The sequence below is a fragment of the Salmo salar genome, chromosome ssa06 (assembly GCF_905237065.1).
Source record: "Salmo salar chromosome ssa06, Ssal_v3.1, whole genome shotgun sequence".
NCBI lineage: Eukaryota > Metazoa > Chordata > Actinopteri > Salmoniformes > Salmonidae > Salmo > Salmo salar.
The window spans coordinates 77,266,725-77,288,734 of NC_059447.1; the positions used below are offsets into that span (position 1 = coordinate 77,266,725).

The window sequence follows — 22,010 nt, forward strand, 5'->3', positions numbered from 1 at the left end:
AGTCTGAGCACTGATGGAGGGATTGTGCATTCCTGGAGTAACTCGGGCAGTTGTTGCCATCCTGCACCTGTCCCGCAGGTGTGATGTTTGGATGTACCGATCCTGTGCAGGTGTTACACGTGGTCTGCCACTGCGAGGACGATCAGCTGTCCGTCCTGTCTCCGTGTAGCGCTGTCTTAGGCGTCTCACAGTACGGACATTGCAATTTATTGCCCTGGCCACATCTGCAGTCCTCATGCCTCCTTGCAGCATGCCTAAGGCACATTCACGCAGATGAGCAGGGGCACTGGGCATCTTTCTTTTGGTGTTTTTCAGAGTCAGTAGATAGGCCTCTTTAGTGTCCTAAGTTTTCATAACTGTGCCCTTAATTGCATACCGTCTGTAAGCTGTAAGTGTCTTAACGACCGTTCCACAGGTGCATGTTCATTAATTGTTTATGGTTCATTGAACAAGCATGGGAAACAGTGTTCAAACCCTTTACAATGATCTGTGAAGTTAACTCGTAAAAATCCAAATATCTTTGAAAGACAGGGTCCTGAAAAGGGGTATTTCTTTTTTTGCTGAGTTTACATACCACTTGGATCCTGTTTCAGTAATAATGATATCAGACAGTGTTGCGTGTCCGATAATCTATTTTTATGTAGGAGTGGTTAAAACATGCTAATAAGGGTCCTCTTGAGTATATCAAAAAGTTTGGTATACTTTCACTGGTATGCCATCCAGCCCTGGAGTTTTCCCAGCCTTAAAGGCTTTAATTGCATCAAGAAGTTCCTCCTCTGCAATTTGGCTTTCATGTGTCTTTCTGTACAGATGTTAATTTGACATTGTTAATAGGGAAAAAATCCATACAATTAGCTTCGGTTAGTGGAGATGGAGGAGACTGAAATGAGAACTTTCTTAAAGTACTTACAAAATATCGTTTGGTGAATCATAGTCCTGCTATTATTTTCCTTCTGCTCTTTAATTACTTGGTACTTTTATTTCTTATTCTTATCCATATTTTTTTTAACAACACTGTTGGTTAGGGGCTCTTAAGTAAGCATTTCATTGTAAGGTTTACACCTGTTGTAATTGGCGCATGTGACTAATAAAATGTGATTTGAAATACTTCCTCCTAGCTAGCTAACCACTGTAGTTTGAATTATAATGGAAATACTATCACAATGTCTGTTATTGCAGTGTCCTTAGCTCAATAGCTAGCAAATGTGCTAACGCTAGCTAAAATGTTGCTATGGGCAGGCAGTGGGAGTATGGGATTATGGAGAGTGAATTACATTGTTCGTCATTTGATAGATATTTATCTAGCTGTGGCCATCTGTATCAACAAGGGCTTTCTACAAAATGGCAACATTGGCACATCTAGCTAGCTAACTAATATTGGAATCTAGACCTTAAACTAAGCAACGCAAACGGACATGCATTGCCAAACAATGCTACTGCCACCTCGTGCTTTGGAGTATTTTAACAAGGCCTTGTGACTGCCAACTTCATGGTTAACTACTGACACTGTTCAGAGGTGCTAATTACTGTTGGCTGGTAACAGGTAGGCAATCCCATGTGTGTCCCTGCTCTTTACAATGAACATGGTTAGTCTACACTCCTGTCATTGTCTTATCAAGCAGAAAGGGCTGACACACGACTAAGAGCAAGAGAAGAATGTGAGCCATAGTTGTGTGCTCGCCGTGTGTCTGCCTGTTGTGCTGGTGTTAGTGATGTAACCGCTCACTCTGAGAGCAGCTGAGGCAGAACATTTGCTCACTAGCTTCCTGTGTTATAACTGTGGCTTCCTGTTTCTTACACCTGGGCCATCTGTATGTGCACGTACACACATGGGTCCTCCGCTTTTACTGAATGATAGTCAATGCCTCCCTTCAAGTGTTTTGCTATTTTTCACGTCTTTCATCAATCACTGTGTCGTCATGTATCCTCATTATTGTTGTTTGAGGGAAAATCCACTTGTGAGCCAGAGATAAGATGCAGCCTAACAATACGTGTGTATAGAACTGACCTACTGTACGTTGTATAAAGGATCAATGGACTATCTGTGCTTTTCCTAGAGATGTGATAATATGTAGCCTTTTAGGCCGACCCTACACTGCTTGTTGGCTTACTTTTTAGTTTATAACGGGTTACTTTGTCTTAGAGTCCTGATTTATTTATTTACATTGCTCTTTCTGATGGGAATGGCATTTATTGTAATAGGTGTGGGGGCAGGGTAGATGTTTGTGTGAGACAGAGAAGGAAAAGAGATGAGGGGTAAGGTTTGCAGAGCTTCAGTCATCTTTCCCCCTGAGGTTGTTAGCCAGACCTCCTGTGTCTGCTCCAATCACAGCAAAGGTCCCGCCTCTTCCCCAGCCCACCAGCAAATCCCCTCGACCTGTCTCATGCTTATGTATTCTGACAGCCTGCCCCATGTGACCCAGGTTGGCCAATCAGACTCCTTCTTAGAGGGATGACATCACTAACTAGCCTGTTCCCTCCAACTACAGCGGAGTTTCATTTTCTGCTTGGAGTGTTTGGTGTTAAAATGGAGGCTGGCTCCTCGCCTTAGCCTGTGCTACCCTCTCCTCTACCCCAGCCCTTAGATGTTGACAGGCACTAGTGCTGCCAGCGTGATGGTTCTGGATGCACCGAGCTCAAATGGGCCTTTTCAGCCCGTGGCCCTCATGCATTTCAGAGGTGAGCAATGCTAGCTGGCTGTTTTTTTTCTGTCTTATATCTGGTTCTGTGTGTGTGCGCAAGGCGGAGGTGGGCAAAAATGTTGCCATTTACCATCTGTAGCTGTTTTAATGTGCTTTGCAGATAGTCTCAAACTGTTTCTAAAGCCTGCTCTAGGAGGCGGCAGGAAAGGGTGTCTGTTATCCACTGTCTGGGCACCTGGGGAGTTTTTGGAGCAAGTGAAAATTGTTTGTCGTAGGCAATCAAGGAAGGTTTTTGCTAGGGCATTGCATAGCTCAGTGTGGGAGAAAGGGAGGGGTAGGGGGCTAGTTTTACTGCCTTCTGCCTCTACCATCCCCCACCAAGACTGCTGATGTCAAAGGATGTGAGGTCACAGCCGTTTGTGTGTTTGGTGTCACCCTAAAAAGGCAGAGCCCTTTTGCTATGCTCTGTCCCTCGCAGTGGCGATGGCTGTGTTTTCCCTATATTCATTTAGTTGTTGCCGCTCCCGAAAATATGATTACATTTAAAAATATATTTTTTGGGATGTTAAAATGTTTTCAGTGTAAACTATAGCCAGATATATAAGTATGTAGAACAGATAATGGAGCTATTTTTTTTTTTAAATGGGATCATCTTGAGAACTAACCATTAGTTTTACATTTGTTTTTATAAACAGTCAGTTATGTTTGAGTCACTCAGATAGCATAAGAACACGGCATAAGCCATGGCAAAATGTGTGGAAGTGCAGGAAAATGGCTTTAAAAAGGACAAATGTTCTCTCTGCCCCATGGCAAAATGTGTAGCTTTAAAACCGCCAAATGTGCCCCCCCCTCGCCAAATGTGCAACCACTACTGAAGAAAATGTTTCATACATCCTCAGTGTTATACAGTAGCTTTAAGGACCAAATTAGTACAACAGTAGCAGACACCTGTCATTGAATATACATCGTTTAGTGTTCTGTTTTTTACTAATAGTGATTGCAATACGAGTGCATTTTTATGGAAACCGTACTGTATTGTCCCCATCGCCACAATCTCGTATTATTATGCACATAGATTTTGCCAAGACACCTGTGACCTGCTGCTGCATATTGTTGTCATGACATTTTTTCTGGCAATGTATTATGCATCAGCTGTCGTTCAAATCTCCATAAAAGCTAATGGCTTCTGGCACTGTTGTTGTGAGTAGTCTGCTGAACCACTGTTGGAGTGACACTACCATTTTGGCTTAGAGGTGTAGACTTGTGTTCAGTGTTTACACTCTATTCATTTAGCAGCGTTGGCCCTCAGCTGGTAAATTTGTTGGCACCGCTTCAAAATATACTGTGTTCAGAACATTAAGGACATCTGCTCTTTCCATGACAGACTGACCAGGGGAAAGCTATGATCCCTTATTGATGGCACTTGTTAAATCCACTTCAATCAGTGTAGGTAAGTGGTCACCAACCAGTCAATAGCCAAACAATAAAACCTTGCTTTCCTATTTTTTTTAAACGGGGGGGAGGTGCACTGGATTCATATGCCCTGCGTGCCGGGTAGGCAAAGTGTTCCCGTTTTTTAAATCATTTAATGTTTCTAAAGGAAGAAACTCTGCCTTCCCGGCGGGCCTGGAGAGCAAGCAAGTGCACCTATAGGCCTAGCGCTGGCCAATCGGATTTCTCAGATTACCATGCAGTAACCTACGTAGCATGTGTAAAATAAAGATTCCTTGAGCGCACTGAATACTATGACATTTCAGAACTTTTATAACCATAACTAGAGACCGTCAATGAATACAATAAAGAGCTGCTGTTTTTGAGTGATTACTTTCACACTTTATATAATCCATAAAATGCTCGTTCTCCCTACTTCAACCAGCACTGCAGCTGCAATGAATGAGTAGGAATGTGTATCGATAGGCTTATGCTATTATTATTATTATTATTATTATTGGCTTAGGTCTTTTTCAATATTGAGGAATATTTCACTTTCTTTGTTCATAGGAGTAACAACATGAATTTGTGCATGAGACAGAAAAAATGCTGTGCAACTCGAGTTGTGCCATCAGCTGGAAGATAATGTCCCTTCTTCGGTCAGTGCCTTTGAATGGGCTATGTTAGTAGGTGCCAGGTGCACCAGTTTTTGTCTAGAACTGTAATGCTGCTGGGTTTTTCACGCTCAACAGTTTCCTTTGTGTATCAAGAATGGTCCACCACCCAAAGGACATCCAGCCAACTTGACACAACTGTGGGAAGTATTGGAGTCAATATGGGCCAGCATCCCTGTAGAACGCTTTCGACACCTTGTAGAGTTCATGCCCCGACGAATTGAGGCTGTTTTGAGGGCAAAATGGGGGGGTGCAACTCCAATATTGGGAAGATGTTCTTAATGTTTGGAGTACTTTGTCTATTTCTGGCGAGAAACTTTTAAATGGGTAGTCATTGGCTCAGTGACGAAGTCTATGGCAACAGCTAGCATGACATTGCGCTAGTAGCACCCCCTCCCTTTACCACCACTCCTATGGGAAACACTGGTGTTACTAATCCTAGTTATGAGAAATGCATTAATGCTATTATTTTGCATATAAATGGTGCCAACATTCAAAGCAGTTGGTTTAGGCAAAACAGTCCACACTTTCAGCTTGTCCTAAAGCATTAAGTAGGCCCGTCTTGACACACAATTACCCTAACCGTTGTGCCTTGGCTGAATCCGGGTCTGTATCAACCCTTCAGATGTGCTTGTGTTCTATGGGAGTTATGATGAAGCTGATCCTAGATCTGTGCCCTGTTTTACACCCAAAGCGAATGTTCAGATGCTTTCTCTTAACCTGTAAATGTCTGTGGAGGCATTAAGGTCATGAGCCCATGCACACGCACTGTGTCAGGTGTGTGTGGCACACGTCCCTTTAATATTTTAGGCATGATGAGAAACCCTAGGTCTGTTGTGTAATGGCACTAGGCCTGGGGTAGGGTAGGCATGGTGGAGTGGATAATGAGACGCATGTTAGAGCAACAATGTGTCTCAACACGCCTGACACAGGCATGTTCCACAGCAGGAGCAGTGTTATGCAACGGGATAATGAAAAGGACAGGGGTCGTGTTAGCATTGGGCTGCCAAGTCAGGTAGTTTCTTTTTACTTTTTTAAAAACGCACAGGTTTAGGCCTATATAGAATTGTCCAGTTTGGACAATCAGCAGGTTTGGTGAAAACAGCCTATTTCATATCAAAATTATTCAATTGAATGAAATGCTGAAGATTTGCTGTGCTATATGATCAACAGCCCTCATCCGTTTCCTCGTCCCTGTTTCCTCAACCTTTTCTGTGGGATTCTCTCGAGCTTGGTCCCAAATGACCTATGGTCAAAAGTAGCACACGACATAGGGAATAGGGTTCCATTTGTGACACACTCTTGATCATGCTGTGGCAACTAAAAGTCCGAGAGCCAGGCAGTTTTGTTGTTTCACTCATAAGGTTGTGTGTTTGGTGGGATGATGCTGGTGGAGGTTCAGTCCTCAGTATCAGGCTCATTGGTTTTGTAGGTTTAACGTATAATTTATTTGCACCAAAGAAAACAAGTGATAAAAAAAAATATATACAAATCAAATTTTCTCACATGCGCTGAATACAACAGGTGTCGACCTTAGAGTGAAATGCTTACTTGCAAGCCCTTAACCTCCCTGGGCAAGGTGGGATGCTTGCGTGAAATACAAATACCTCATAAATGCTATAACTTCAATTTCTCAAACATATTACTTTTTTACACCATTTTAAAGACAAGACTCTCATTAATCTAACCACATTGTCCGATTTCAAAAAGGCTTTACAGCGAAAGCAAAACATTAGATTATGTCAGGAGAGTACCCTGCCAAAAATAATCACACAGCCATTTTCAAAGCAAGCATATATGTCACAAAAACCAAAACCACAGCTAAATGTAGCACTAACCTTTGAACTTCATCAGATGACACTCCTAGGACATTATGTTATACAATACATGTTTTATTCAATCGAGTTCATATTTATATCAAAAACCAGCTTTTTACATTAGCATGTGATGTTCAGAACTAGCATACCCACCGCAAACTTCCGGTGAATTTACTAAATTACTCACGATAAACGTTCGCAAAAAACATAACAATTATTTTAAGAATTATAGATACAGAACTCCTCTATGCAATCGCTATGTCCGATTTTAAAATAGCTTTTCGGCAAAAGCACATTTTGCAATATTCTGAGTAGATAGCTCGCCATCACGGGCTAGCTGTTTTGACACCCACCAAGGTTGGCCCTCACCAAATTCAGATTTACTATAAGAAAAATTGGATTACCTTTGCTGTTCTTCGTCAGAATGCACTCCCAGGACTTCTACTTCAATAACAAATGTTGGTTTGGTTCAAAATAATCCATAGTTATATCCAAATAGCGGCGTTTTGTTCGTGCGCTCAAGACACTATCCGAAAGGGTAAAGAAGGGTGACGCGCCCGACGCATTTCGTGACAAAAAAATTCTAAATATTCCATTACCGTACTTCGAAGCATGTCAACCGCTGTTTAAAATAAATTTTTATGCCATTTTTCTCGTAAAAAAGCGATATTCCGACCGGGAAATCGTGTTTTAGTACAAAGAGAGAGAAAATAAAAACATGGTTTCGCTTCGTGCACGCTCCTCAGTCTGATGGTCCTCTGATAGACCACTTACCAAAGGCGCTAATGTTTTTCAGCCAGGGGCTGGAATTATATCATTAAGCTTTTTCCCGGGTTCTGAGAGCCTATGGGAGCCGTAGGAAGTGTCACGTTACAGCAAAGATCCTAAGTTTTCAATAAACAGAGCCAAGAAGCCCAAGGAATGGTCAGAGAGGGTACTTCCTGTACAGAATCTTCTCAGGTTTTTGCCTGCCATATGAGTTCTGTTATACTCACAGACACCATTCAAACAGTTTTAGAAACTTTAGGGTGTTTTCTATCCAAAGCCAATAATTATATGCAGATTCTAGTTTCTGGGCAGTAGTAATAACCAGATTAAATCGGGTACGTTTTTTTATCCGGCCGTGCAAATACTGCCCCCTACCCTAGAGAGGTTAACACTACAGCATAAAATGACAATCTAGACAATTCTGTGCTGTCAACTTAGTGGCAACAGTTTGGGAAAGGCCCATTTACGGTTTCATCATGACCATGCCCCCGTGCACAAAGCGAGGTCCATACAGAAATGGGTTTGTTGAGCTGTGGAAGAACTTGACTGGCCTGCACATAGCCCTGACCTTAACCCCATCGAACACCTTTGGGATGAATTGGAACGCCAACTGCGAGCCAGGCCTTTTGGCCCAACGTCAGTGCCCGACCTCACTAATGCTGTTGTGGCTGAATGCTGCTAGTGGAATGCTTTCCCAGAAGAGTGGAGGCTTTGCTGCAATAACTCCACATTAATGCCCTTGATTTTGTAATGAGATGTTTGACAAACAGGTGTCCTCACACTACATGTCCAAAAGTATATCTACCTGAGTGAGCTTTCATCCAGAGAAAGGAGACTGAGCAGATATTTGGATGTTAATGTTTATTTGATTGCTGCCACGCTGTGCTCCTTGAGCCTGATTTGAAAGTGTTTTACATTTGTATTCGTTCAGCAGGCTCTGTAATCAGGAGCGTCAGTGTCTGAGACTCATTTTTTTCATTACTTTCAATCACTCACTCATTCTCTAGTTAAGGGGCTGGGTTTTTGGTTATTTTGCCTACAACACGTGCTGTGAATTTGTCTTTGTTCTGTGTATTTTGTCAAACAGTGAAAATGAATTTCATCATGTGAGTGGATAATGAATCTGACAACCTCTCCCACTCTCTCCCCCCCCCCCCCCTCCCAGATGTCCCTCCGGCGGAGCAGGAAAAGTTGTTTGTACAGAAGCTGCGTCAGTGCTGCGTCCTGTTTGACTTTTTGTCGGATCCTCTGAGCGACCTGAAATGGAAGGAGGTGAAGCGGGCAGCGCTCAGCGAGATGGTGGAGTACATCACCCACAACAGGAACGTCATCACAGAGCCCATCTACCCAGAGGTGGTGCACGTGGTCAGTAGACACAGTGAAGAATGCCTTGGTCGTATCTATTAGTGCACACTGTACCAAAACATTTTTAAACATAAAAGGGAAAGAAAAATGTTTGTCAGTAGTCCCTCTTTTGGACCTGTTTTGCTTATTTCTGGTTCCTGGTTTATACAACCCTTCTACACTACATGCTGTTTTTCTTCTTCCGTTGATTGTGTGGTGCACATAGGCCTAGTCAGTGGAGAAGGCCCTCTGGTGACATTGATGTATTGTCCTTAGGGGTATGAACGTTTAAAAGTTAAAATGTTTTAACGAAGTTGGGACCCGTAATGTTAAAAAATATATATTTAACTGAAAAACGTTTACATTTTCTTTTAACTTAAAATCACAGTTCAGTTATAAAAACATTATTTTCTGTGTTTATAGATTATCAAAACATATGACCGCCAGCCTGCCTTCTCATGCCTGCCTCTTTCTCTCTCGCGCTGGCCTGCCATCTCCTGCCTCTCTCTCTCTCTCGCTGGCCTGCCATCTCCTGCCTCTCTCTCTCTCGTGCTGGCCTGCCATCTCCTGCCTCTCTCTCTCTCTCTCTCTCTCGCGCGCTGGCCTGCCATCTCCTGCCTCTCTCTCTCGCGCGCGCTGGCCTGCCATCTCCTGCCTCTTGGCTAGCGGTGTTCAGACTTCGGTCTGTTGCAAATAGAATATCCTAGCCTATTCTGGCACCTACGGCTTTGGGCCAGTCTTGTGAGCATGGGGTAGCCTACTCTATGGTTGGGCGGTATCGGGATCTTCATATCCTCACCTTCATACACAAGAAGCACTATTTCTTTCCAGACCAAAAAATATATATATATCTTCGCACAAAACAATTGTAAGCAGCAGGGATCTTGATCCAGGAGGTGATTGATTGTCTCTGCTGTAAAAGAAAAACAGCTTGATCTTGCAAGTGTAACAGTGTAGGTTTCGTCCCTCTCTTCGCCCCAACCTGGGCTCGAACCAGGGACCCTTGCACACATCAACAACTGACACCCCACGAAGCATCATTACCCATCGCGCCACAAAAGCTGCGGCCCTTGCAACGCAAGGGGAAACCCTACTTCAGTCTCAGAGCGAGTGACGTCACTGATTGAACCGCTATTAGCGCGCACCACCGCTAACTAACTAACTAGCCATTTCACATCGGTTACACAAGCTAGCTACTTAGCTAACAAGTTCGCAAACCAAATGCGTAGTTGGAGCCCCGAGCTGGAGATATTTTATTTGGCATATCTTAGGTGGTTATATATATATTTTTATAAATTTAACATTATTGAAAACCATAGTCAGTATTTCAAAATGCCCTGGTAAACGTTATAACTGGTATACCCTCCAAGCCTAGCCTACTTTTTTTTTTTTTTGCCTCATATGAAATCACAGTAGGCTACCAGTAGCCTGTTTCGATTACGCTTTTCAGACAATGGAATGTGGCCCCTTGAAAGCGCTGCGGCATGTTTGTCTGTTAGGGTAGTCTACACAGTTTTTTTAAAATGCAAACAAGAAACCTTCTCTGGTGAGATGAACTGACATTTACTTGTCTTTAAAGGAATTACCGCTTCTGAAAGCGGGACGCAAGTCCATCACTAGGCAACCAGAACTGTCAATCATAATCTCGTGCTACTGCGCGAAGCCGGCTCGCCTGCTGCCTGCTCGCACACTACTCACTCCTAAAAAAGTACTTTAAAGTTTGTTAAATACCGTGACTTACCAATACATTTTAGTATAAAACCCATCTAGCTACCATACCATTAAACTGCATAAATAACACAGCACCGTTTATTGTTGTCAGGGAAAAAATTCAGAACATTTTACGCCGAAGCAGAATTCTACAGTCGTGGCCAAAAGTTTTGAGAATGACACAAATATGAATTTTCAGTCTGCTGGCAATTTGCATATACTCCAGAATGTTATGGAGAGTGATCAGATGAATTGCAATTAAATGCAAAATCTCTCTTTGCCATGCATATGAACTGAATCCCCAAAAACATTTCCACTGCATTTCAGCCCTGCCACAAAAGGACCAGCTGACATCGTCAGTGATTCTCTCGTTAACACAGGTGTGAGTGTTGACGAGGACAAGGCTGGAGATCACTCTGTCATGCTGATTGACTTCGAATAACAGACTGGAAGCTTCAAAAGGAGGGTGGTGCATGGAATCATTGTTCTTCCTCTGTCAAATATGGTTACCTCCAAGGAAAGACGTGCCATCATCATTGCTTTGCACAAAAAGGGCTTCAGAGGCAAGGATATTGCTGCCAGTAAGATTGCACCTAAATCAACCATTTATCGGATCATCAAGAACTTCAAGGAGAGCGGTTCAATTGTTGTGAAGAAGGCTTCAGGGCGCCCAAGAAAATGCGCCAAGACCGTCTCCTAAAGTTGATTCAGCTGCGGGATCGGGGCACCACCAGTACAGAGCTTGCTCAGGAATGGCAGCAGGCAGGTGTGAGTGCATCTGCACGCACAGTGAGGCGAAGACTTTTGGAGGATGTCCTGGTGTCAAGAAGGGCAGCAAAAAAGCCACTTCTCTCCAGGAAACATCAGGGACAGACTGATATTCTGCAAAAGGTACAGGGATTGGACTGCTGAGGACTGGGGTAAAGTCATTTTCTCTGATGAATCCCCCTTCCGATTGTTTGGGGCATCTGGAAAAAAGCTTGTCCGGAGAAGACAAGGTGAGCGCTACCATCAGTCCTGTGTCATGCCAACAGTAAAGCATCCTAAGACCATTCATTTGTGGGGTTGCTTCTCAGCCAATGGAGTGGGCTCACTCACAATTTTGCCTAAGAACACAGCCATGAATAAAGAATGGTACCAACACATCCTCCGAGAGCAACTTCTCCCAACCATCCAGGTGACGGAGCAGCTTGCCAAAAGGCAAAAGTGATTTACTAAGTGGCTCGGGGCACAAAACATCAATATTTTGGGTTCATGGCCAGCAAACTCTCCAGACCTTAATCCCATTGACAACTTGTGGTAAATCCTCAAGAGGCGGGTGGACAAACAAAAACCCACAAACTCCAAGCATTAATTATGCAAGAATGGGCTGCCATCAGTCAGGATGTGGCCCAGAAGTTAATTGACAGCATGCCAGGGCGGATTGCAGAGGTCTTGAAGAAGAAGGGTCAACACTGCAAATATTGACTCTTTGCATCAACTTTATGTAATTGTCAATAAAAGCCTTTGACACTTATGAAATGCTTGTAATTATACTTCAGTATTCCATAGTAACATCTGACAAAAATATCTAAAGACACTGAAACAGCAAACTTTGTGGAAATAAATATTTGTCATTCTCAACTTTTGGCCACGACTGTCCTGTCTGAAAAGGTACAGACCTGATGCGGCACTTTTTTAAACTGTGTGAAGTTGTCAATTGTTGCTATCGACACACAACGCAGCTACAGTAATATGTCTGTAAAGGGTTGTGGTAGATGTCACTTCATCGGCCGGACCTAGTTGTTCATACATGCGTAATAGAACCATTCTGTATTGTAAATTGATGTGGAATTTTGTAATTGTTTTAACTATGTTTCTTATCGTTTTAACAAATGTTTTTTTTTTACTTTTAAGGAACATTTTAATTTGTCACATCCCTAATTGTCCTCAAACTTGCTTTTAATGGTCACCAAAGACGACCCTCTGATGTTTGTGTTGCAAACACATTTAGTGTCCATAGGCCCCACACAACCATTTTGTGTAGGCTTCTGTCTCTGGCTTGAGTGAATTCATAACCCTGCTATCCTCAAGTGGGCATGAAAGCTATAAGCCATTTCAATCAAATTAAGCTGTCACAGAAGCTTTCAAATGGCATATTCCACATACCACAAAGTTTCCGCATTTCTCAGTCTCACGTTTTTAGTCCAGGGTGCCTTTGGCAGAAGTTCTTCAAGTTATTTCAGTTCTAGTTAGGCCAGCTGTTTTCTTTTATAGTTCCTGAGGCATAGGCGCGTCCCATTCCCTACCAGGTGAACTCTGTGAAACCAGGGCATTGCAGAGTGGAACTGCTTTACACTCACTGAACTTGAATCTGTTACCCAGAGTCAGAGGCGGGGCCGACTTTGTTATTCTATAGTACAGCTAGCAGTAGGCCTAGTGTCTACCTAGCTAGCCATTATCGGCCAAGGGCTAGCACTGTGGGCTCTATCTGTGTTACGGCACATATTTACATTTACATTTTAGTCATTTAGCAGACGCTCTTATCCAGAGCGACTTACAGTAGTGAATGCATACATTTCATTTCATGCATTTCGTACTGTAGATATGACTGAAATCAGATTGGTGTGAAAATCTGAACTCATCCTTTGTGGTTTCGTCATCATGGGCTCACCTACCTCTGTAACAGATATACATGGCTGGGGATGTGACGTGTCGTGGTGCTGCCTGCCTGCCGGCCAGCCAGGTCTGAATTAAAACAGGCTTTGATGTTTATCAAAGCAGGAAACCAAGGATGATCAAGGTGCAAATGTCCCTTCATTCTCCTGATCCTGCCTCTATTTGATCAGTGCAGCAGAAAATGCAAGGCCGCTGCAAAATAAGCATAAGAATATACTCTTGGCTTACTTTAGTTCTCCCCTTCCTGAGTCTTTCACTTTGATGTGTTCACTGCTTTTAACATCAAAGTGTGGACGAGGCGGACTCTAAAGGGTGTGTTCTTTATGGTTAGATAGACCACGATGGGCGGCACTTTGAGGGGGCGCCGAATTGATAAGTGCACTATTGTTACAGACCGTATCAGCGTCAGATTGGTAAAGTGCTCCAAAACAAATGTTACATTGATAATTCAGTCAAGAGTGCATTTTAACCCAACTGGGTGGATGGGGGGGGTCTAGTGTTATCTGAAAGGTGAGAATGAATCGGAATTATATAGCGCTTTTCTACAAACTGAGGTACTCGGTGCTTTACATGGTAAGGAGAGAAACTCACCTCATCCACCACCAACGTGCGGCACTCACGGCAACCATTTTTGTGCCAGAACGCTCACCACACATTAACTATCAGGTGGATGATGAAATGGGGCCAGGATGGGAATTTTGCCTTATCACCGGGGTTAGCACACCTACTTTAAGTGCCATGCGATGATTTTATTTTTTTTTTAATGACCACAGAGTCAGTACATCCATTTAACGTCCCATCCGAAAGACTGCATCCTATGCAGTGCAATGTCCCCTTCACTGCCCTGGGGCATTGGGATCTCCTTAGACAAGAGAAGAGTGCCCCCTACTGGCCTACCAACACCACTTCCAGCAGCACCTGGTCTCCAATCCAGGGACCAACCAGGACCGACCCTGCTTAGCTTCAGAGGCAGGGTAAATGTAATCTTAAAGGTCCTGACATCCTCCTCTCTCTGGTTCTACTGGTCTGTGGCTGCGTTAATTGAAAGGGTTTTTAAATGATGACTATGTAAATGTTCAAGAAGATGCAGCCTGATGGGTGAAGAGGTTCGCTGAACACCTGTACTGTTTAGTTGTATTCACAATACACATGAAACAGGGTGTTTCTCAACATGCCTTCTACCCTGCTCCACACCCCCATCCTCACTCCATACATTTTGAGGCACTATGCACTCCCGTGCTATTTCATTACTTTTGAACTTTTTAGAGTAAATTGAGTCATGTTGGCTGCTCATCTATGCTGGACCTTCCTGGATCACGACTACTCTCAGCTGTTATACGTCGAACATTTGTAGATTTAAACGTCTGATTCGGCTTAATATTGCAATATTGTCAGTAAAGCAAATTGAGACTGTTAATCCGTTTTGTATTATCTACATAGACTAGTGTTGCATGGTATACCGGTACCAGGGTAATATGGTACCAAAACCTCATCGTACTTATGATACCAACATTTGAGAATACTGTAGTACTGTTTAATAAGATACTACCACATTTTTTTGTTGTCCATACCGATCTAAAGAACCCGCTGACGCCTGTTTCTGAAATCTTAATAGTCCGTTTTGTTTAGACATTCAGTTGAATTTAAGCAACATTAACTAGACTCTTGTATGCCCCTGTCCAATAATGTCCGCTTCACTTTCATGCACCGATCACATGTGGCAGCTGTAATCAGCCAGCCGGCAGCCGGATCCCCTTCCAGCCATCACTCAACTCACTCTGTCTGGTCTTCCTGTGGCATTTATTCCTCCATAAATGTTTTTAAAAATATAGCCGGGATGGCGTGTGGGGACGCAGTCTTCTGTTACATTTGATACATTGGAGCAGCGTGCAGAGCAAGCAAAGTTAATAAATTGTATAATTTCATCCCTGGTATAACCAAGAGCACAGGCCAGTCTGAGAAGACTTTGCAAGTTTGCTGTCACACAGCCTGTGAGTGCTAGAGAGGACAAATAGGCACAGCTTCACAAAAGGCATGCTTGCAGCTTACAGCAAAGAAAATGACCAATTTTACCGGAGCTAACCATTTAAAAAATATATAATTTCACAAACCATGTCGCTGGCCGTTTGAAACAAATCCCAGGTCTCTAATTATCGGCTTGATAACAATGTTCAGTCATGTTTCCTAGCTAACAACATAAGTTGATAGTAGGTCTAGGCAAATTTGATTGGCACAGGAAGAAATTAAGTGTCTGCTTTGCTACTCATGAGAAATGAATCCTACCTTTGAATCATATTGGCCTACTGGAAGCCTAAACTGTCTCTTTCTGGTGCTCCTTAAATTCTGTTTGGTGCATAAGGTTTTTAAAGTTGACAGCAGTATGTTTGGGAGTGTTTTTTTTGAGAGCGAGCGAGACGGAGGGAGAGCGTGTGGGTCTGTTTACTGAAGAGTAAAGGTTTCATGCAGTGTTCTCCCTGTATTGCCACGATGATATGCAGATCATTATGCATGTGTATTCCTTCCTCCCATTCATCCAGACAAATCACAGGTAGGCCTTTGCAAATTTGGGCAAATCAGCCATTCTATGCAGTATTCTATTATACAGTGTGAAGTTAAATTCAATACGTGTTGTATTGAGTAGAAGTGTCTTAGATAATTCAATACGTGTTGTATTGAGTAGAAGTGTCTTAGATAATTCAATACGTGTTGTATTGAGTAGAAGTGTCTTAGATAATTCAATACGTGTTGTATTGAGTAGAAGTGTCTAGATAATTCAATACGTGTTGTATTGAGTAGAAGTGTCTAGATAATTCAATACGTGTTGTATTGAGTAGAAGTTTTACATTTTATTTATTTGACCTTTATTTAACCAGGTCAGCTAGTTGATAACAAGTTCTCATTTACAACTGTGACCTGGCCAAGATAAAGCAAAGCAGTGCGACACAAACAACAGAGTTACACACGGAATAAACAAGCGTAGTGTGTGCAAATGACGTGAGGTAAGGCAATAAATAGGCCATAGCAAGTAATTACAATTTAGCAAATTAACACTGGAGTGATGGATGTGCAGATGATGATGTAACTTGCTAGTGCTGTAACTACAGGTTGTTAACCCTCATGATCCATGGTTAGAAAGCTTACCAAGTTAGTTGGCTAGCTAAGTTATCACTCATGATCCATGGCTGCATGGGCTACTACACGGCCTGCAAGTACTCTGGGAAAACGTCAATATAATCTGGTACTAGCTACGCTACAAATACTTACACGAGTCGGGAGACGAGATGTTCGTGCCTCAGTCACCTCAGCACAACTATGCCCTGTAAAGTGTTACTGCCTGTAAGACTCAATCTGCTGCGAGCCAGCCAGTCTAATGGCAATACAGACGACACAAGACTACATAAATAAACTTCTAACTTCGGAATGATCAGCTGGCTATATGTGAATCGTAATAATCTTGCTAGCCAGCTAGTTTAAAAGGCAAAAATGGCCGATAACCGATGTTATGCAATCTAGATGACTAGCTGTCAATTCTTCGTGGCTAGCTAGTTACCAATTGTTTGTGGCCAGTTAGACCTATTGACTTACTATGGGGTTGCACAATGGGTATTGTAGGCAGGTAAACATGCCAAAATGAACACGGTATGTATTTACTAACGTATCAAGATAAAATATTGTAGTCCGGCAACATAAGAGATGTGAATGGGCTACAGTTCATTCTCAAGTCAGTTTATTTTCTCTTCAGACCAAAATAATGGCTTTCATTGATTTCAATCATTTTTGCGTTTTTTATGTGGTTGCGTCATATTTCTGTGCGTATGTTCTGTTGAAGCTTGCAGCGATGCATACTTCAAAATGTTTACTCTGACGTGTGCGCAGAGCATGGTAGTATTCATTTTGAGACCCCCAAAATGTCAGTTTCCAAAGTGCTGGAGTTGGCCAACCATTGACGCATGCTTGGGATAGTTCTTCCAATAGCCCTTATGGTAATAATATGAAGTGCTGTGTTGTGACCTGCCTGCCTGTCTGTCCTTCAGTTTGCAGTGAACATGTTCAGGACATTGCCTCCATCATCCAACCCCACAGGGGCTGAGTTTGACCCAGAGGAGGATGAGCCCACGCTAGAGGCCGCATGGCCACACCTCCAGGTAAACACGCACAGCCACGCACACCGCATAAGGCACAGCCACGCACACCGCATAAGGCACACACCGCATAAGGCACAGCCACGCACACCGCATAAGGCACACGCACCACACGCGCAGTCACGCGCGCTTGGGGCGCACACAGTCGCTTAAAAAGCAAATGAACACGTGCGCCGTTTCATACCACTGATGTGTATACCTCTGCTCCTCTTTCTCCAGCTCGTCTACGAGTTCTTCCTCCGGTTTCTGGAGTCTCCAGACTTTCAACCAAATGTGGCCAAGAAGTATATCGACCAGAAATTTGTAATGCAGGTAGCTAAGCACTGGACCTTTTCTCACTGGAAGTAAATAAACAGGGTGTGAGAGTACATGTGATCTAAGGTCACATGCTGCGTTGTCTCCACAGCTATTAGACCTGTTTGACAGTGAAGACCCCAGGGAAAGGGACTTTCTGAAGACCACTCTGCATCGCATCTACGGAAAGTTCCTGGGCCTGAGAGCGTACATCAGGAAACAGATCAATAACATATTCTATAAGTGAGTAAATGTTCATAATACTGTACTATGAAATTGCATTGTCATACACTGAGTGCACAAAATATTAAGAACACCTGCTCTTTCCATGACAGACTGACCAGGTGATTCCAGGTGAAAGCTACAGTGTGATCCCTTATTGATGTCACCTGTTACATCCACTTCAATCAGTGTAGATGAAGGGGAGGAGACGGGTTAAAGAAGGATGTTTAAGCCTTGAGACGTTCAATGGGCAAGACCAAACATTTAAGGGCCTTTGAACGGGGAGACACTTAACATGGCGAATGCCAATGTTTAAGTGACCATTTATTGAACTGCTCTGTTGGGCTTTTGACATTGTCATTTCTTTCCAGGTTCATTTATGAAACAGAACGTCATAACGGAATAGCAGAGTTATTGGAAATATTAGGAAGGTATGTGTTTCTTTAATCGTTTTTGTGCCTATATTGTTTTGTGTTGATCGAATGTATTACATTGCTGATTACAACCTTCAAATCCTTCTGTTTGCAGCATAATCAATGGCTTTGCCTTACCGTTGAAAGAGGAGCACAAGATTTTCCTGTTGAAAGTGTTGCTGCCTTTACACAAAGTCAAGTCCCTTAGTGTCTATCACCCACAGGTAGCTATCCCTAACTACCTTTGGTTTCAAACACGTTACTGTTAATGACCGTACAGTTAAAGCCTTAGGCCTGCTATACAATAAACCTTTTGATTTAGGCCTATATGTGTTATAGGTTGTAATAAGCGTTTATTTGTTGTATTAAGCGGTGTCGACATGATGGTTGTATGTACTTAATCTGCCTTTTTGTTTCTCTGTCTTTTCTAGCTGGCTTATTGCGTGGTGCAGTTTCTAGAGAAGGACAGCACTCTCACAGAACCGGTAAGACATCTTGCTGTTCGCTGGGCAAAAATCACCATTGCCCCATGGAATGCGTGAGATTAGTACTTTGCTCCAATGCTGGCTTAGTGTTAATGTGTGAATCTTCTCCATAGACAGTGATGGCTCTGTTAAAGTACTGGCCAAGACCCACAGCTCCGTGTGACTGGTTAGTTAGACCCACAGCTCCGTGTGACTGGTTAGTTAGACCCACAGCTCCGTGTGACTGGTTAGTTAGACCCACAGCTCTGTGGGTGTGACTGGTTAGTTAGACCCACAGCTCTGTGGGTGTGACTGGTTAGTTAGACCCACTGCTCTGTGGGTGTGACTGGTTAGTTAGACCCACTGCTCTGTGGGTGTGACTGGTTAGTTAGACCCACTGCTCTGTGGGTGTGACTGGTTAGTTCAGTATTAATGCATGACTCTAATCTTCTCCTGTAGACGGTGATGGCTCTGTTGAAGTACTGGCCGAAGACGCACAGTCCAAAGGAGGTGATGTTCCTCAATGAGCTGGAGGAAATCCTGGACGTCATCGAACCCTCTGAGTTCGTCAAGGTCATGGAGCCTCTCTTCAGACAGCTGGCCAAGTGTGTGTCCAGCCCTCACTTCCAGGTGTGTGTTTGATCTGGTGGAACTCATGCAGTGTGTGTGTTGTGCATGTCCATGCTTGTGTGTGGTTATCTGTGCTATGGTGTGGCCTGACCAGGCATCCCTCTCTCTGTGTGTGTGTATCAGGTGGCAGAGAGAGCGCTGTACTACTGGAACAATGAGTACATCATGAGTCTGATCAGTGACAACGCTGCCAGGATCCTCCCTATCATGTTCCCCTCGCTCTACCTCAACTCCAAGACCCATTGGAACAAGTGAGCCACTCTGCTAACAACTACCTACCACTATGGAGCAGACTCTTTCTCCGTATCTCTGTTGCTGCCCTGTGAAAAGAAGTAAACATCGGTCCGTATGTATGGTTAATGTGTGTGTGTGTGTGCAGGACGATCCACGGTCTGATCTACAACGCCCTGAAGCTCTTCATGGAGATGAACCAGAAGCTGTTTGATGACTGCACACAGCAGTTCAGAACAGAGAAGAACAAGTAACTACTTTACCTCTAAACACACACACTGAATAAAACCTTTGTCATAACTGTTCATTAATTCGCAACGTCCACCCACAGTTTCATTCTATGTCTGTCTCCAGTTAGCAGATTTCGTCTTGAAATGACTGTTCCGCTGTCGTTGTCTGTTGCGCTGTCGTTGTCTGATCTCTGTTCCCCCGTCTCTGTTCCCCTGTCGTTGTGATCTCTGTTCCCCCGTCTCGCTAAACCTGTCGTTGTGATCTCTGTTCCCCCGTCTCTGTTCCCCCGTCTCGCTAAACCTGTCGTTGTCTGATCTCTGTTCCCCTGTCGCTGTGATCTGTTCCCCCGTCGTTGTGATCTGTTCCCCCGTCTCTCTAAACCTGTCGTTGTCTGATCTCTGTTCCCGTGTCTCTCTAAACCTGTTGTGTGAAGAGAGAAGGCCAAGTGGAAAGAGAGAGAGGAGGCGTGGGTGAAGATTGAGAATCTGGCGAAGTCCAACCCCCAGGTGAGCTCCAAGTCCAACCCCCAGGTGAGCTCCAAGTCCAACCCCCAGGTGAGCTCCAAGTCCAACCCCCAGGTGAGCTCCAAGTCCAACCCCCAGGTGAGCTCCAAGTCCAACCCCCAGGTGAGCTCCAAGTCCAACCCCCAGGTGAGCTCCAAGTCCAACCCCCAGGTGAGCTCCAAGTCCAACCCCCAGGTGAGCTCCAAGTCCATCCCCCAGGTGAGCTCCAAGTCCAACCCCCAGGTGAGCTCCAAGTCCAACCCCCAGGTGAGCTCCAAGTCCAACCCCCAGGTGAGCTCCAAGTCCAACCCCCAGGTGAGCTCCAAGTCCAACCCCCAGGTGAGCTCCAAGTCCAACCCCCAGGTGAGCTCCAAGTCCAACCCCCAGGTGAGCTCCAAGTCCAACCCCCAGGTGAGCTCCAAGTCCAACCCCCAGGTGAGCTCCAAGTCCAACCCCCCAGGTGAGCTCCAAGTCCAACCCCCAGGTGAGCTCCAAGTCCAACCCCCAGGTGAGCTCCAAGTCCAACCCCCCAGGTGAGCTCCAAGTCCAACCCCCCAGGTGAGCTCCAAGTCCAACCCCCCCCAGGTGAGCTCCAAGCATCTCTCTTCGTGTGTTTTAATCCCCGTTGTCTCTTGCTCTCTCTCAAACATTTTACATTTTAGTCATTTAGCAGATGCTCTTATCCAGAGCGACTAACAGTAGTGAGTGCATATATTTTTGTACTGGTCCCCCATGAGAATCAAACCCACAACCCTGGTGTTGCAAGCACCATGCGCTACCAACTGAGCCAGTAGTTTTGCCACTAGTCCTCCATCACAGAACAGCCCAGGCAGCACCAGATACGTAGGTGTATTCTATGGCTCAGAACCCAACAACCAGAAATCATCTGACTCATGGATTTGACCAAATGCTCTATATCATTATCTTTGGTTTTGGGAGTTCCTCACCTCTCTGGCTAGGTTTACTTCCTGGTGTCTCATTATAATCCTACCCTCCTCTCTCTCGCTGTGTTTAGTTCCTGGTGTATGTGGACCCGTCAGACCTGGGTAGTCCTATGGAGACAGACGGACCAATGATGGAGGATGTTAACATCTTGAAGAAGACCATAGAGGAAGAAGCCACACAGGTACTGTGTGTTGGTGGTACGGGGGGGGGCAGGCGGGCTAGCGTGCTATTCCTCTCGTCCTCCATGCAGTCAGTGCATTGAATTAGACTGTGTTCATGTGAAGGTCCAGAGCAGTCTCCTGAGCTGTATGCAATGTAGCATCAGAATCTGGTGCTTCCTGTCACACATTGTTGCAGTTTTAACCCTCTACAGTCTAAGCCTGGGTGGGGGGTGTTCTAAGCTAACATTATGGAATTGTTCAAGATGGTCATACCAAGTATCATTTAGCTATTAGGTTTTTAATTTAAAGGCCCCTGAAGGTATAGGGTGATATCGGCGGATGTGGTATTTTGAGACGCCGCCCATGCAAAAAACATATCTCAAGCTTAAACAGTCAGATGTTGATGGGGATTTTTAATTATTATGTTAATTAGATTTCCGCGGGGGTGCAGAAATTGTAGGCTAAGGGTTAACTTCTTACGGCTGAAATCCCGTTAACGGGATCGATATGACAACAGCCAGTAAAAGTGCAGAGCGCCAAATTCAAAACAGCAAAAATTTCATAATTAAAATTCCTCAAACATACAAGTATTATACACCATTTTAAAGATAAGATTCTCATTAATCCAACCGCAGTGTCTGATTTCAAAAAGGCTTTACAGCGAAAGCACACCAAACGATTGTTTGGTCAGCACCTAGTAACAAAAAAAACATACAGCCATTTTCCAGCC

The 22,010-nt window shown here is 44.0% G+C and overlaps 1 protein-coding gene across 7 annotated transcripts in view; it reads left to right on the forward strand.

The window, feature by feature from the left end:
* LOC106608134 (serine/threonine-protein phosphatase 2A 56 kDa regulatory subunit gamma isoform) overlaps positions 1–22,010 on the forward strand; it is a 38,774-nt gene that overhangs the window by 11,900 nt on the left and 4,864 nt on the right. For 2 of the 7 annotated variants that reach the window (XM_014205877.2, XM_014205876.2), the window contains exons 4-15: positions 8,498–8,697; positions 17,079–17,189; positions 17,406–17,498; positions 17,593–17,723; positions 18,074–18,133; positions 18,231–18,339; positions 18,547–18,600; positions 19,039–19,209; positions 19,333–19,460; positions 19,589–19,690; positions 20,105–20,201; positions 21,190–21,300. In XM_014205877.2, the coding sequence (XP_014061352.2) occupies positions 8,498–8,697; positions 17,079–17,189; positions 17,406–17,498; positions 17,593–17,723; positions 18,074–18,133; positions 18,231–18,339; positions 18,547–18,600; positions 19,039–19,209; positions 19,333–19,460; positions 19,589–19,690; positions 20,105–20,201; positions 21,190–21,300 (1,367 nt within the window). Of the gene's footprint in view, positions 1–2,452; positions 2,680–8,497; positions 8,698–17,078; positions 17,190–17,405; positions 17,499–17,592; positions 17,724–18,073; positions 18,134–18,230; positions 18,340–18,546; positions 18,601–19,038; positions 19,210–19,332; positions 19,461–19,588; positions 19,691–20,104; positions 20,202–21,189; positions 21,301–22,010 lie in introns of those variants that run through there. The other 5 variants (XM_045721020.1, XM_045721021.1, XM_014205879.2 and 2 more) reach the window with 4 other exon arrangements.